Below are 17239 nucleotides of genomic sequence, written 5' to 3' on the forward strand. Positions count from 1 at the left end.
GAACAGACAGTTTATCATCAAGTGATCCATGCCCTGTCACCCAATCCCAGCTTCTGGTTAGGGACACCATTCCTGCCCATCCTGGCTAATAGCCATTGATGGACCCATCTTCCATGAATCTATCTAGCTCCCTTTTGAACCCCGTTATAGTATTGGCCTTCACAACATCCTCTGGCAAGGAGTTCCAGAAGTTAACAGTGCATTGCATGAAAAAATACTTTGGGTTTATTTTAAACGTGCTGCCCATTAATTTCATTTGGTGGCCCCTAGTTCCTATATTATGGGAACAAGTAAATAACTACTCTTTATTCACTTTCTCCACATCACTCATGATTTTATATACCTCTATCATATCCCCCATTAGTCTCCTCTTTTCCACGCTGAAAAGTCCTAGCCTCTTTAATCTCTCCTCATATGGGACCCGTTCCAAACCCCTAATCATTTTAGTTGCCCTTCTCTGAACCTTTTCTAACACCAGTATATCTTTTTTGAGATGAGGAGACCACATCTGTACACAGTATTCAAGATGAGGGCGTACCATGGATTTATATAATGGCAATAAGATAGAAAATAAGATGGAGACTCTCTCTTTTTTATGATTCCTAACATCCTGTTTGCTTTTTCGACTGCCACTGCACACTGCGTGGACATCTTCAGAGAACTATCCACAATGACTCCAACATCTCTTTCCTGATTAGCTATAGCTAAATTAGCCCCCATGATATTGTATGTATAGTGGGGGTTATTTTTTCCAATGTGAAAACTGCAATCTATTGGGGCAATATACTGAATTTCAAGGTGCTTATAAATATTTATATATTTGTACTGAATGAATGCCATATTTGTAAACCAATAGTAACTCCTCAGTGTGTGTATGTAAATACACCCATACACATGACATGTACACATGTGTACACACAAGTTGGACAGGTGTTTGGTAGAAAAAAATATCCTAAAGCAGGAAAATAAAATGACAGGCAAGACAGGAAAAAGGACAGGAACCCCCACCCCCAACACAACCTAACAATCGTCGCATATACACAAGTACACCCTGGTCAAGTCAAAGGAAATTATGTCCATGCACTTATGGGAAGAATTTGGCCAACTGAAAGAAAACAGCATCATTCATCACCACATGGCTCCAGTTTTATTCTAGTGTAACTTCAATGGAATAACACAGTGGTAAATCAAGCCCTGGTTTTAAAATATAATATTAAGGTTATGACACAAACCAACGAAGCCAAGGAAGTTTGCTTTTCATAGTTGATGCCTATCTTTAATTCATCTCACATTTCTCAAGAGATAACAACTGCAAGCACAGAGACTAGTGACTTGTTGAAGGCCACTTAGGGAGCCAGCATCAGAACAAGGATTAGGCTCTTTTTTTAATCACAGGAATGTTTCATTAGGTTATTAAGTATGGTATTTTCAGGTAATTCTGAAACGAAAAGAACTAAAATGAATTGTTTTACCAAACCTAGTTACAAGTGCACAGAAGAAACACTTAAGGCTTCAAAATTTTCCACTGAAATAATTCTGTTACTAAACAGCACATTCATTTTAAAGTGACCTGATAAAATGCATGTGTCAGAAAGTCAAGCTTTTAAAGCTGTGGGCAAAAACCACCTTTTCCCCCAATTACAGTTTAATAATTCTGTGGGAATGTAAGTCTTACACAAGAAACTCTTTCAGACATGAGCAGAAGACAGACTTTCATTTTGAGCACAGGGGTCACAAGACAGAGAATGCTCTGTGCTTTGCCAGGAATTGTTAAATCTAAATAAAATCTTGTTTGTCCTTCACCCTGAGCTCTTAACATTGCTTGTAATTAGCCTCATTATTAAAAGCAATTTTTTATTTTAAGTTTTGTAATAATGAAATTAACTTAGCTTGTGACATCTTTTTCTACACTGTGTATCAAAATATCAACATTTGATTGGCTTCATTTTGACCTACAGTAAGCAACTGAAAATATCCATAGTTTCTTTTATACAAATTAAATCATATTTCTTTTAATACATGCTAAAATCTGTTGAACTAACATGATTCAACCCCCTCACATAAGAGTGAATTTTCTTTCTATAGCCCTTCTTTCATTAAGATGTAGAAAAGAAATCGAAAGTTCTGAATAACATTGCTGAAGTTTTAGGGGCAGATCCTCAGCTGGTGTGAACTGTCATAGCTCCATGGACTTCAGTGGCACTATGACAATTTACACCAGCTGAGGCTCCACCCCATAATTAGCACACTAGGATAGAATTGCAGTGAAAGAATATATACTGAATTACTGAGAGTTCAGTCACAATATGTACTTTAAGGGACTAAAATTATCCTACTATAAATCTAACTGACTTTACAGCAAAAACTAGTAAATTATCTTGGGGATTACTACAGCCAGGTGCCGTGCACCTTCAGTATCCAAAGATCACAGTGTATTTCTCAAAGAAAGCCACTCATCTCACCATTAAAGGAAAAGGCCCAATGATTTTAGAAATTAAACTACTTGATACCAGTACTCTAATCTGCTTGCATTTTGTACTTCATTCTAGACTAAAACATAAAATCATGCATTCAGTCACATGTCAATTTCCCCCTCTAAATAGGCACATATTAATACTAAAAGTTAGACTCTGGGAATTATTTTGGGGAAGTTCTATGGCCCATGTTCTACAGGAGATCAGACTAGATGATCACAATGGCTCCCTCTGGGCTTGGAATCTGTGAATCAATGAACACTGCAAAAGCTGTATTTCATTATGGAAGAAGTTCACCACTACAACATATGGCCAGCTGCTCAACCACTTAAATTTTACCACAGAGTCCAATTTTGAGGGTTTAAATGAGATCTTTAAATGATCTTTTGCTTACACTCTGCAAAGGGTGAATTTCCTCTTACATGTCCATCTTTCAGCTAGTAACAGTTACATGCAACATTCCCTCCTTGCAAACATATTTTTATACCCAGGAATAGTGTAGGGGATGTGGATATGAGCGGATATTCTTGATCAAGAAGTTTCCACACTAAAAAGCATGGACCATGCTCAATGGGCCCAAAGCACCAATCCTGGGATGCCACGATCTCTAGCTCCACTTACATAGTGCCTGTGGAATAGTTCCTATGAGAGATTTGGACAGCTAGGACTAGGAGATTTCCTGCCTATGCATTAACAAGGCACAAAAAATGGCCAGAGGTTGGCCACAAGGAGATAAAAGCATGGTAATTAATACTCCCAGTCATACTCAGATAAAGGGTGAATACATAGATTCATAGATTCAAAGATACATAGATTTAGAAGAATCCGACGAAGTGGGTAGTCACCCACGAAAGCTCACGCTCCAAAACATCTGTTAGTCTATAAGGTGCCACATGACTCTTTGCTACTTTTATAGATTTAGAAGAAATATATTTAAAACAGGAATAAGCAAACTGAAGATGCATGAATTTAATTTCTGTGAAGGGGTTTATATAATATATATAATTGAGCGAATAAATTATTATTTTTGGAAGTAGCGTAAGTCTTTTTTAAAGCTAATATTTGCTGTTCAGAAACAAATTGCTGGCCAAGACAAATTCCTGTAGACTAGACTAGACCATTTACTAAGAAAGATTCCAAGCAGACCAGCCTGCAGTACAATCAACAAGATTTTAGTGAACTCATGTGTTACTTCTTTTAAATTAGATATATTTATTTATCTTGATACCAAATATACAGTATCAGTTTGCCAGCAGCACAACATGAAACACATTCCCAAATAGGTTCCTCTCCTGAAGGCTTGTGGACAGATGTAATGTCCTGTGGAAAGGACATTTTTTATTTTTACATAAATTAAGGAGAAGGGGGATGAAAACTGGGATTATGATGCAGAGTCACTTCTGTGGCCCCACAATAACTAAAACCAAAACAACAACATGGTCACAACTAATCTGTAATCCAGTTGAAGAAAGTACATTAAGTAAAATATGCCTATGTATAGATAAATTTAGTGAGTTGTGACTGAAAAAGATTTAGTATTCATTATTTGTATTATAGTAAAGTCTAGAGGCCCCAACTGAGACTGGGCCCAATTGTGCTAGGTGCTGTGCAAACACATAGTGAGAGACAGTGCCTGCTGCAAAGAGCATTTGATCTAAACAGGCAAGACAGAGGGGAAATGGAAGCACAAAAATGTGAAGTGATGTACTCAAGGTCACACATTTTTTGACTCCCAGCCCTGCCATCTACCAGATCATGCTGCTATCAACTATGGGTGAGAAGTTTCTGGAACCAACCTGCTCATTCACTTTAGTATGAAAAGGAACCTTGTTGCTTAAGGCTAGAAAAACGTCAGGTAACTTTCCAGCTTGCTGTTTTTCATTTTCATGCACTCTATGCCTCTGAACATCTTGAAATGCCAAAATACCATGGAAAAGGTGGTTCTTGCTTTCACTGGGACAAAAACACTTTAGGGAGTGTCAGATATTTCATGGGAAAGGCTAGAAATCTTGCAGAAACAGTTTAACTTTGTACAGCCAATGGTTTAACATATACATTTGAACTTGTGGTGCATCCCCAAATCAAATCATGGCAGTGTCTGGTCTTTAGCTATAATCAGTACCTCATTAGCTTGGTAGAGAAATCATTTTTGAAATTGTCCTTCTCAGCTAAGAATGTTAAAACTACAAATATGGCTAGTTGGCAAACTTTTATGTAACTATTTTTTGTTGCATCTGCAGTTCAAATTTTGCTACTGAGGTTCTAATATTGGGGAAATACTAAACAAAGAATAGCAATGTCAATGAAAACAAGCAGCAGAGTTCTGAATTTATGCTTCCAAGCTATTAAGTGCATGAAGGAGGGTACAGCTGCCAGATAGCTATAAAGGCCTGTCTTATTTGAAACCTCTGGATGTAAACATTAAAATGTCATCAGAGAAAAGCTCTTATTCTGCAGCTCACTATGGCATCATCCACAGATGGTTTTGCACTGGATGCTGTCAGCTGTCAGACTCTGCTGATCTGCAACTCTGGTGTTAACTGAGCATTACGCACATCTGTTGCTTTCATTGTTCAGTACCATATATCAGATACAGATTTCAACAAGAGTACCACTTGTATGTGTCAACATGAAACATTACTTCATCTGAAACAAATTGATACATCCAGGGAGCACAGGAGGCTCTCAAAGAGAACATCTCCTGAGGAAAAATATGTCCCAAGTACCACAAACTTACATGCTAACAATCTGTGTCTATGGTATAAATTCAGTGTAATATCATCTGTGCCAAGCTTGACAGAGGACACATAACATGACTTTACTTGGCGTAAACAAAGGTCAGAAAGTCTTTCACGTCACCTTATAGGAAAGAATACCTCCCCCTCAACCTCCAAATGAGTAATAAGCAGGATTGCATGAATCATCTCAGTGTGATGTCAGTTTTCCAGTGGTTTATAACTCAATGTGAAACACACAGGCACAATGTTTTAGTATGTGAGGACCTGAAACACTATAAAATAAAAACAAAATAGTATAAAAATACAAAATTAGTTTGGCTTTCTTACCCGGGGGGGGGGGCAGAGAAGAGATTTCCTGGTTTAAATTGTTTTGTTTTGTATTATTTACAGGCCAATCACTTAGAGAAGTGATTCCCAACAACTGATCCACACACCACTTCTGTTTGTGTGTGCACACATGCCCAATGCTCTCAGAGCACTACTTGTCTGTCTCCCGTTCATATCTACATTTGATCCTAAACTCCTGACTTATGGGGTTAGAAGACCATAACATCATCATACTAAAACATTTGATCACATTACTACAACAACCTATTTATACAGTGCCATAAGTGCGCATGGTGCTTTAGAGAACAAATCAAAGTTAAGTTTCTGCCCAGAGACATTCACACTAATTCCGATATAATGTAACTGGGGATGGAGAGGCATGTCAGTACAAGGGTTACAATAACAGATTGTAAATGGGCCGGCAGCTGTGTCTCGCAAGCACCCCCTGGTTGAGTGCCTGCAGTCTCAGTTTGTGGTGCTGTATCAGAGTGCCACCCACCTCTTGTGAGCGCCCTCCCTTGGTCGATGGTTTCTTTGTTGGGCTTCAGTGACTCAGCCCTCCACCCGAGTCACACATTGTCTGTAGGTGGAACAGAATGACCCCCTTCCGGGGTATACAGTCTTTAACTTCTCCCAGCCCTTGAATGGGGCCATACCCCCAGCAGTAGCGCCAGAACTGGGGGAGGCCAGAGAGGCTGCCTTCTTCCTCTCTCCTCTTCCCTCCTGAGGCCCCAATCCCCATCCAGGCCAGCTTGGAGCCTGGCTGGGGAGCCCGGTCTGTTGTGGGAGCCAGGCGGACCCTCCCTCTCCCCATGGTGCGGGGAGGCCGAGAGCAGCCTCCAACCGGAGTCCCGCCCAGCCCAGGCCAGGTGGAGGTGGAGCATCTGCGACTCTGCACCAGCTCACCACAGCTGCCCACGTGGCTCTGCTTGATCCAGCTCTGTCCGGGAAGAGAGTGAGGATCCTCAGAGCCACAGCCTGGCCATGATAAGAGCCGGGCACACAGCTGTAGGGCGCCATGGACCCTCCATCTGCCCTGGGCAAGGGGCCCGTGGACACCTCTCTGCGAGCCCTCTGCACCGCAAGCAGGTAGAGGATCTGCTGCGGCTTCCCACAGCTGCCTGTGCAGCTCTTATCATGGCTGGGCTGCAGATTCAAAGTCCCACCCCCTGGCCGGAGCCAAGTCAGGGAGAGCTGCGTGGGAAGCTGTGGGGAGCCTGGGTCCCTCCATCTGCCCTGGGCTCTCCACAGCTCCCACCACTTCTGGGAAGGCTCTGACACCCTTCACCCCCAAGACTTCCTCCCTGGAGACACTGTCTTCCTGGAGCCCTCTCTGGGTTCAGTCCTTGCTCAGTCCCTGCAGCCAGGGGCAGGAGATCCTTCATAGATCTCCTGGCTCCTGCCCACACTGAGCTGTCCATGGTCCTGCTGCTCTTCCAGCCAGCCAGGAACACAGTTCTTGCTCTTCCACCTCCAGGCAGCAACTGATTGACTCTTGCCTCTGCTGCTACTTCTTATATGGCCCTGACTGGCTGCTCCTGCAGCTCCTCTGACTGGCTTCCCCTGCAACCAATCTAGGCCACTTGGAGAACTTCTCTTCTGCTCCTCTCTGGGACAGGGTGTGGCAGGACCGTGAGGCCACCCGGTCACACAGATCATGAATAAGGCTACATTTTAGTCACGGGTATTTTTAGTAAAAGTCATGGACAGGTTATGGATAGTAAACAAAAATTCACATCCAGTGACTTGTCCATGACTTTTACTATATACACCTAACTAAAACTTGGATGGAGGGCTTTGGGTGTTCTGGGGAGGACGGTCCAGGGGCACTGCAGGTGGTAGGGAAGGTGGTCCGGGACCATGCTGCTGCTGGAGGGAGGGGCTGGCAGATAGGCAGCAGCGCGTGGCCCAGGGCCTCTGCTGGTGCTGGGGGGTGGGGTTTGGTGGGGCTGGCAGGGGCTACCTACAAGACTCCACGTGTCCCTGAAGCTCTTAGGCAACAGAGGAGTCAGGGGACTCTGTGCACTGCTCCCAGTTCTGCCACAACCGGCGGCTGCGCAGCTCCCATTGGCCGGGAACTGCAGCCAATGGGAGCTGCGAGGTCGGGGCCTGTGGGCGCAGGCAGCGCATGGGGCCCCTTGGTCCCTCCTCCACCTAGGAGCTGCAGGGCCCATGCCAGTGGGAGTCGGGGGACCCTCTCCCCCAAGGTAAGCACCCTCCCCACACACACTCCCATGCCCCTAGCTCTGGGCCCCCTCTCACACACCCAAATTCTGCTGCTGGCCCAAGGGCTGTCTGGCTCAGGCAGCCCCTGAGCCAGCACCAACCGCTGCAGAAGTCAGAGAGATCATGGAAAGTCATGTCATCTGTGATTTCTGTGAACTCCATGACAGACTCGAAGCCTTAATCATGAGATATGTGCACTTACTGTTAATTTAATTTTTATATATATGATACATACACCTCCACCTCGATATAACATGACCCAATATAACACAAATTCGGATATAATGCGGTAAAGCAGTGCTCCCGGGGGGCGGGGCTGCACACTCCAGTGGATCAAAGCAAGTTCGATATAATGTGGTTTCATCTATAATGTGGTAACATTTTTTGGCTCCCGAGGACAGCGTTATATCGAGGTAGAGGTGTATATTGGGCTTTTCATGTTTTTATAAATATATATTAAGAACTGAGGGTGAAATACTCAGAGATGCCAAGGACCTACCACACTTTTACTTGCAATGGGGCTGTGTTGAGGGAGGTTAGGTGGAGGAGTCACGTGGGGTGTCTCACTTTAGGGGGCTGTTTAGCTGGTCAGGGAGGGGGCTGCAGAATCCAGGCTTATATGGATCTAGTGCCACCAAACCCTGCTTAGTCAGTACTGAAGGCACAGATGCTGTTATTCAAGTCAATGGGCTCGAATAGTAGCTCTGGTGATGCTGTGTGCCAGCCTAGCATTTTGGTATGTGTATGAATTCCATCTCCTTTTCCATGCTTATTTCCTTGCACAAAAGTCTGTCTAATTGGGTTTTATGCAGAGGGGGTTTATTTCACTAGGAGGAGTAATATCAGGAAGAAGCAGAGTTAATATAATGTTCTTTAAAAAGGCTTGAAAAAGCTTTAATCAGAGACACACTAACCAAATTTCATTGTGCCCTTTCTCCCACTTTCCACATAGTATGATGGAGCATCAACTAGAGCTACGAACTCCATAGCTGCTTCTGTGCATGCCACCAATTTGTGACGAGTTGAAAAATATTATGGTAAGGTTGCAGCCCCTCTATAATTAAGGCTGCAGCTCAATGTCCATTGTAAACCCCATTTGGTTCCAAAATTGGTACCTATGGCCTGTGGCCAACCAATATAAGTCTTCAGTAATGTGTTATAATAATCATATTCTCTTGTGTTGTAAGGCTTCTCTATACACGGGTATATAACCATTACTAGGAAATACACATCTTAATCCCTGTGCATCAAGAAGATGGTGTATCCTGCAGAGGGACTCTCAACTACTTTTACATTTTCCTCTGAGGAAATGTCCACCCCTTGAAAGAGAGCCTACGTAAACGTTAAAAGCTTTAGATAAATACAGCAGCTCTATCCAAACATGCTGAAGGAATTAGGAATCTATTATTTCCATACTACTATCAAACAATGAATATATATTTATGTTTTTCCTCACATCCCCCAAGCTCAGACTAACGTCAGTGACTTTTCAGTATCTAAAATATAAATAGTGGTTTGTGCAAAACAGCAGCAACAAGAAGCAAGCTAATAACGATCTCCACTTCTCTCAGAAAACAAAATGACAACTGTGGAGTTTTTATATTGCCTATTTTCCCTTTCATTTCATTTCATTACAAATTTCAGTTATGAGTAGTAATTTGTAAATAAACACAGTTAATTAAAAGCCATCACAATCTAGCATATTTCTAAGCCACTGCAAACTTTAGTACTTAAAATTAGCTTTGCTTTGAAGTTTTCTGACTTTATATTGTATACTTTAAAATAAGGATATAGTTACAACTGGTAGGTCTTATGAACAACAGTTTGTAGGAAAGTTACAAAAAGTAGTTTTTCTTTAGAAACTCCACAAGGAAAGCAGCAAAGCTAAGGTCTTAAGAAAATTAGTAGCAATGCAATAAGAAGTGAGCTATATTTACACAAGTGTAAAATAACATCCAAATATTTGCTACTTTTATAAACAAACTAATAATCTTAATGGTCCTTACCTGATACAGAGACTGTATGTGACCTTACTCCTTGCTTCTCATTGTTGGCCAGCCTGTAAAATAAAGGTTTAAATCGGTGAATGCTGTACATTCTTCACGGTTGAATAGACTGTGAATTCATTCTAACAGGGCACCTACCGTAATTAGTAGAGCCAATCCATTGCCATAGAGACAAATTTTGAGGGGGGAGAAAATTAAAAGAGGAATGTACCATTTTAAGTTTACCCGGGGGAATGCTTTAAGAAGCCCATTTAAAAAAGCACAGAAATTCATTATGACATAAGCATAGTTCAAGAAAAGTTTGTTTTTAACAAGTTTGACCAAACAAATTTTAATAATACATGTCCATAAACATAAACCAGGATCCGTTTATTTACCCAATTCAATAGTATGTCCACTTATTTAATTACATATTGGAAACTCAAAATGAAAACAGTATTTTAAACTTAGTCAAGCTGACTAATTCGATAACTTGTCCCTTAAATATCCTTTTCTGCAATATACTTTGGGTCAGAAAGACTAGGTAACTACTGTAAGCCAAAATATAATTTAAAGCAGAGTGATGGATTACCTTGGTTTATTCTGCAATTTGTTGTGTATCCTTTTGGCAGAAATGATTGGCTTTTTGTCTAAAATGTGATTTATTTATGCACAACTGAATAAACAGTTTTCAATGATTTTCTATGTCAGGTAAATAACTGTGACTAATTAAAATTGCATTTTATCAGTCTACTAAACATCAACAGTAAAAGAAACAGTCAGGTTAGCTGTTTCAGTAAATTATTATATTTTCTTTTTACAACCAAAGAACAAAAGAATCATGCACTCTTCATTTATGAAACAGAAATCTGATCTGCCAAAGGAAAGCCCTTCCAGATGCAAGATGTGTTGCCTAAAACTTATGAATATTTGACCCAAGAACTGTCTGCAACAGATATACTAAGAGCATATATAGTACCTGTAATACAACAGCATGGAATGTGCAAAATTACATTTTAACTCTCTGTTACCAATAGAAGCTCTTCTGGAAAACTATTATTTCATCACAGAAGGCTTAGCAGCCGAAAAACTTTCAATAAAAAACTAATGCATTTAAAAATTCATTACTTCCTACTTATCCTCTATATTCATTTTATGTAAAAATATTTTTATTTTATCATCTCATGCATTACTCCTCTGAATAACCACACAGTCTGATTGATTTTACCCTTATCCTTCCTTTCCTCCAATCTTGTTGCCCCCTTTGCTGCAGCATGACTAATATTAGGCAAGCTGCTCCTCAGAGGTGGCCCCCCCTACTCTTATGTGGAAATTCAGTAAAACCAATGGGTCTTTACCATGAATAGATGATCATAACTATTAATTGCTGTGCTTCATTTTCATGCAGAGATACACCTCCTTCTCTTGTAGGAAAGAGATTACTTTGGTTTACCCATATGTTCAGCTTAATAAATTACAACAAATGTACAGACAAGCAATTTTTTCTGAAGTTCTTACTTCACAGATACTCTAGTTCAGGAAAATACTGAAGCATGTGCTTATTAATGGGGATGCTTTTGTAAACTGGTGCCTTAAACTGTAAATAATGTATGCAGCATTGCAGTTCTTAATTTGTAATGAAAGAGGTGGCAGGGCTCAAGCAATTTTTTTACTTTCATAACTGACATGGCAAGCCCAGAGGTGCCAGGGCTCAGAATTGCCATGCCAAGAGGTGCCGGGGTTTAGATTTGTCAGCCCAGGCACAAATTAAGCTCTGCAGCATTCTCATAGTTATGTTGGTCCCAGGATATTAGTGAGACAAAGTGGGTGAGGTAATATCTTTTATTAGACCAACTTCAGTTGGTGAGAGAGACTATAAAGCTTGTCTCTCTCACCAATAGAAATCAGTCCAATAAAAAAAATGGTAAATAATAGTATTTTTACCTACAGTCTGCTTTAAAATGTCAGGCTTGCTTTTGGAGAACCACTGATTTTCTCCAAGTACCAAGGATCAGATATGCAACCACACACTTTATACATCTGTAGGAACTGACATGTAATTTAGGTTGTGATTTTAAGTATTGTTAAAGAAAAAATGTTTTATTGAATCCAGTAAGAATAGAAATGTTTTCGTGATTTAAAACAGAATCCCTATGAAAATAATTTTTTGTTGGGATTTAAGTATTTGCTTGTGATGTTTGTAACCCATATCCTGCAACACTGTGTTTATACCGGAGAATCAGAAACTGACTTAAGATATGTCTACACTGTACACTCCTTTCAGCAGTGGGTAGTGTACGGGTACTACATACCACCTAGCACAGATATAAATAGCAGTGTAGATGGTGAGGCACTGCTTACACAAGCAGAGTAAAGACACGTCTGAACCCTGTGGGTATGTACCCTACATGGCTCTCTGCTCGCCCAAGCTGTGCAGCTTCCGTTTGCACTACTATTTTTAGCAGTGTAGTATCCTGAAGCTGGTTCCCTGCTGATGGAGACTTTCCCCATCTCAGGGAGCTGCCAGAACCTTTCCCCACTGCCTCCCCACGTCAGAGCCTTTACTCACCACAGTGAAAGGCACCAGCAGCAGGAAGCTGCCAGAGCCTTTCCCCTTTGCCTCCTCCTGCCAGAGCCTTTCATTTATACACGTAGCTACACACCACAGCGTGGGCACAACTTGCTTTTTACTGCGCCATGTAGCTACACACACCCTACATGCTACCATTAGAGATGTGTAGTACAGATGTAGCATTAGCCCTGGTCTACACGGTGGGGGGGAGGGGGCGAATCTATCTAAGTTACGCTACTTCAGCTACGTTATGTCGACGTACTTAGATCGACTTACTGTGGTGTCTTCACCATGGTAAATTGACTGCTGCTGCTCCCCCGCTGACTCCGCCTGCACCTCTCGCGGCGGTGGAACACAGGAGTCGATGGGAGAGTGCTTGAAGGTCGATTTATCATGTCTAAAATAGACGTGATAAATCGATCCTCGCTAGATTGATTGCTGCCCGTCGATCCGGCGGGTAGTGAAGACATACCCTTAGAGTAATTTCATTCTCCAAGATGAGTGAAATGTTGACAGGATTTTTAATTATCAAACGTAGTGTTAGAACACAGGCAAGGACAAACAGTTATTTTTATTCTAACAGGCTCCCTAGGTGAACAGTTATAGTTTGTTAAAAACAGCATTTTCAGGAATCCTTTTTTTTGCAAATTTTCAGATTCAGGAGCTGGTACCTGGTTCTGCCTGCAATGGTCTGTGCTGTGCCTTGGCCTGAGACATCTTGCAATAGGTTGATTGGAGTGGGATGCTGACAACTGGATATTTCCAGAATGAGCAGCCCAGCACGGTGTCCAAGATCACAACATGGAGGTTGTGGAAGGTTTCCCAGTGAAGACATTAGGGCTGGATACAAAGCCTATGAGTTTTTCCACTGAGTTCAAAGGGCTTTGGATCAGTGCCTAAAATCTTATCTAACTGTGTCCGGGGCTGGATGCATGATGATGGATGATTCCTACATGTTTCAGTTTAATGCTGAAAAAAAGTGACTCTGTAGTTGTACATAACTCAATTCATTCTAAACTTGAGCTGTCCTAAAAGTGGGTTTTGGTGCATAAGCTTTTCATGCTTAAGACAGGCAGATAGGTGACCAAAACAATTCGTATGTTAGAATGGATTAAGGATAAGGGTCAACAAGCATAAGGTTGACAGGCAGTAATGGGGCTTTGCTCACTTGTTTTTCTTAATGTTTTTCCTTGTCTTGTGTAAATTGTAGTTCCCAAAAAGCATCCTCACATGCAAAGATGGGCAACCAACTTCAGGATGAGGCTGCAGACAGGCTTCGAGGTGGACCTTCCCCTCTCATTTTGGCACATAATTAGTGGTTTAACCTCTTGTCAGCCTTGCCTGATGAGCAAGTGGCTAAAAATACCCTCTGATCCTGGTTGCTCACCTGGGAGAGAATGACCTAGTGAATGGAGTGGGTTTGTCAGTACAGGTCAAGTGGGTCTTGAAGTTGCTACAGCAGAGTTTCCCTCAAACAACAATTGGTATGTTATGGAATGCAGCCCCAAGGACAAAACAAGCATGCCAAGGAGATGTTAAACACTTGTCTGGCATTGGGTGGAAGTGGAAGGAAAGTGAGTCTCAAAACCACTTCATTTAGAATTTCTAGGTTCTGGTGGCAGAGAGCCCCACCATGTCTTGGACACAGGATGGCTGCCCAGCACTGGTCAGAGATATTAGCATCTATTTGTCTGACACACATTGGCATTCTCTACAGCTCCACAGTCATGGCTGGAACAGTATTTAGCTACCCACTTTGGCATTTATTTATTTTTTGGTATTTTAACAGGCTACAAAATTAAGGTGCATTTTTATATTACTGATATTATTTATTATTTGTCTTACAATAGTGCCTCAAGGACCCAGCTGAGACTAAGCCCCATTGTGATAGGTACTGTACACATAGGAAGAGACAGTTCCAGTCCCAAAGAGCTTACAATCTCAGTAGATAGGATGACCAATGGTTGGAGAATGGAAACATTACTTCTATTTCAGAGATCCAGCATTGAGACAGAGAGAGATTAAGCCCCCAATTCAGCAAGGAACTCAAACACTTAACTACTTACGTGCTTAAATTTATGCACGTTTAGAATACCTGATTTCCTGAATTCCAGTGCTTTAAACAAAAGATTGCCCCTCCTCTTAATCAAGTCTTATCCATGGTGATTAACACTTTTTCCTCAGATCTTATACTTATACTGAATACCATTTACATCGCCTGTCACTTATTTAAATTACATGGTCTCATATGACTACACATTATTCTTGTATTTGCCCAAAGCAACAATAAAAATTAAATATATATTTTAAAAACCTAGGGCAGGGGCGGGCAAACTTTTTGACCTGAGGGCCACATCGGGTTTTGGAAATTGTATGGAGGGCCGTTTAGGGGATGGGGTCGTGGCCCGATCCTCCCCCCGATCCACGCTGCCACCCCGGGACCCCGCCCCATTCACACACACCCCTGACTGCCCCCTGCTGCCCCATCCAACTCCTCTTCTCATTCCTGAGGCCACCCCCCCCCGGGACCCCTGCTCCATCCAACGACCCCTTCTCTCTGTCCCCTGACTGCCCCAGGAACCCCTTCCCCTGACTGCCCCCCGCCACCCCATCCAACCCCTCATCTTATTCCTAGCTGCTCCCCCCCCCCGGACCCCTGTACCCATTCAACCCCTCTGTTCCTTGCCCTCTGACTGCCCTGACCCCTATCCACACCCCCGCCCCGACCATCCCCCAAACTCCCTTGCCCTCTATCCAAGCCCCCGGTTCCCTGCCCCCTTACCGCGCTGCCTGGAGCATCCAGTGGCTGGTGGTGCTACAGCCGAGCTGCCCGGCGGGGAGCCAGCCCTGCCATCGCCACCGTGCAGCACAGATCAGTGGGTTAGGCCAGGCTCTGCAGCTGCACTGCCCCAGGAGCTCACAACCCCGCCACCCAGAGCACTGCGCCGGTGGTGGAGAGAGTTGAGGCTGCGAGGGAGGGGGAACAGTAGGGGAGGGGCCAGGGGCAGCCTCCCGGGTCAGGAGCTCAGGGGCTGTGCAGGAAGGGCCCGCGGGCCGTAGTTTGCCCATCTCTGACCAAGTGTGTCATTTATATGAATCTCATCAAAACATTTTAGAACTCAAAACTAATGTTTCTTAATGACAAATTACAGGCAAAACTTACTTTGGTATTGATGGTAAAGCTCTTTCACCTTCTGCATAAAGAGAAAAAAACAAGGTTAATATTTTATTTACATATTATTGATGAAATTCTCTGTACAATATTTATACGCATAAAATCCTGTCTCATCATAATAGTCTCTCAGGGAAACCATCTACTGAATCGAAATATCATTCTATATTCTTTTTACAACAGCATATCACACAATATTATCATCTCGTTAACAGGCTATACAGAACTTCTGGTTGAATCTCATCCATATCGTTTACAGTTTTTCCTCAGAACTTTAGCTGTTTTTTTCATTATTGAGAACAGAATTTAACTCAGCCAAATCATTGCAGAAAATGACAGTACTGTAATTCCTTTCTCTATTAATGAACATTTTATTAGATACACCTAATACACTAGTATAGATGAAGAAGCTATTCAAAACTAATCTGAACCATTCTACTCAGTATATGAGAGATTGTATGAAGCATTATACTAGCTAATATAGCATTTTGTAATATGATTTATTATTTGGACTGTACAATAAAGTGACAGCACCTGCTCAATAGCTAAAGTTAAGTTATAATGATAACCTAAGTCCAATTTTCAAACTCTCCTCCCAACCTCTCCAAAAAGAAAATGTACTTCCTGAAAAGAATTCTAATTTTGTTAGCTAACAATATCACTAAAATGCTTGGGCCTAGACAAACTAAATTTTTTTTTTTTTGCTGACACGGAAAAGAATTGTCTTTTATCATAGTATCTTTGTGGGAGGTTAGTAGGGAAGTTACAAAGAACAAAAACAATCTATGATACTCCACACTAAAATAGGCAGGGAAGGAGATTAACTAGTGGTTGTTAAAACAGAAATATAAAAAGGAGTAATTGGAATACTGAGTAAGTGGTCTTGAGGGGAAAAGGAAGAGGAAATTACCACAGGTTCAGGAAACAAGGAGGATGTTGTAGCGGGCTATCTATTGTATATAAGAGACTGTACGTTCAGGACTGTTTGTTTTTCCCTGGATCAAATGTAAGCTTTGATCAGATGAAAGAAAGCTCCAGTTTTGCCTCCAGGTACCTTAGGATGGGGTGGAGAAACCCTGTGCACACAGATATATGTGCTCTAAAATGGCAGGCCCTATACACAATTATAGTGCCTGTAGCTATGGCTATGGCTTTGGCTATACATTAAAACAGCTCTGTATTGGTGTATAAAGAGGAAATTTTACATTATTTTGAACGTTTATAAACAGAAATATATCTTCTGCATCTGACTCCAGGCATAGGTTAGACAGAGTAGAATATGGGAGGAAACACAAAGGGGCGGGAGTTTGGGAGGGAGCATGCTGTGAGGACAGTGGTCTGAGAGGGCCAGAGATTGGGGCTTGAGGACTGAATGGCATAGAAGCTGTGCTGACAGTTTTGGAATTGGAGGTGGAGTTGGGAGGGGGATCTGGGAAAGGCAGTGTATGGAGGAGTGACAGGACATCGACAGAGCATGATAAGAGTATGGGGGATTGAAGGTGGCTTGGATGAACGTGCAAGGGAATGATGGTGAGAGAGAGGAAAAGACAGACATTCTTAGTCATGTTCAACCCAACATTTATATATCTTTAAACTTGTAAGCACTAAAAATTTTCATTGTGGCTAAAAACCTGCCCATCTTGTTCACTCCACTCTCTTCTACCCTCACATTGCACCCAAACCATAACCCTCTGCCCACTTGCCCCCCCTACACTTCCTAAGGTGTACAGAATGAGTACCTTGCT

At 42.0% G+C, this 17239-nt stretch overlaps 1 protein-coding gene across 14 annotated transcripts in view; it reads right to left on the reverse strand.

Annotated features, from left to right (window-relative positions):
- Positions 1-17239, reverse strand: part of PTK2 (protein tyrosine kinase 2) — a 428303-nt gene that overhangs the window by 123666 nt on the left and 287398 nt on the right. For all 14 annotated transcript variants that reach the window (XM_050940664.1, XM_050940665.1, XM_050940661.1 and 11 more), the window contains 2 exons: positions 15486-15516; positions 9772-9824 (listed from right to left, as the gene is read on the reverse strand). In XM_050940664.1, coding sequence (XP_050796621.1) covers positions 9772-9824; positions 15486-15516 — 84 coding nt within the window. The remainder of the gene's footprint in view (positions 1-9771; positions 9825-15485; positions 15517-17239) is intronic.

Source organism: Gopherus flavomarginatus, chromosome 2, assembly GCF_025201925.1.
Source record: "Gopherus flavomarginatus isolate rGopFla2 chromosome 2, rGopFla2.mat.asm, whole genome shotgun sequence".
Taxonomy (NCBI): domain Eukaryota; kingdom Metazoa; phylum Chordata; order Testudines; family Testudinidae; genus Gopherus; species Gopherus flavomarginatus.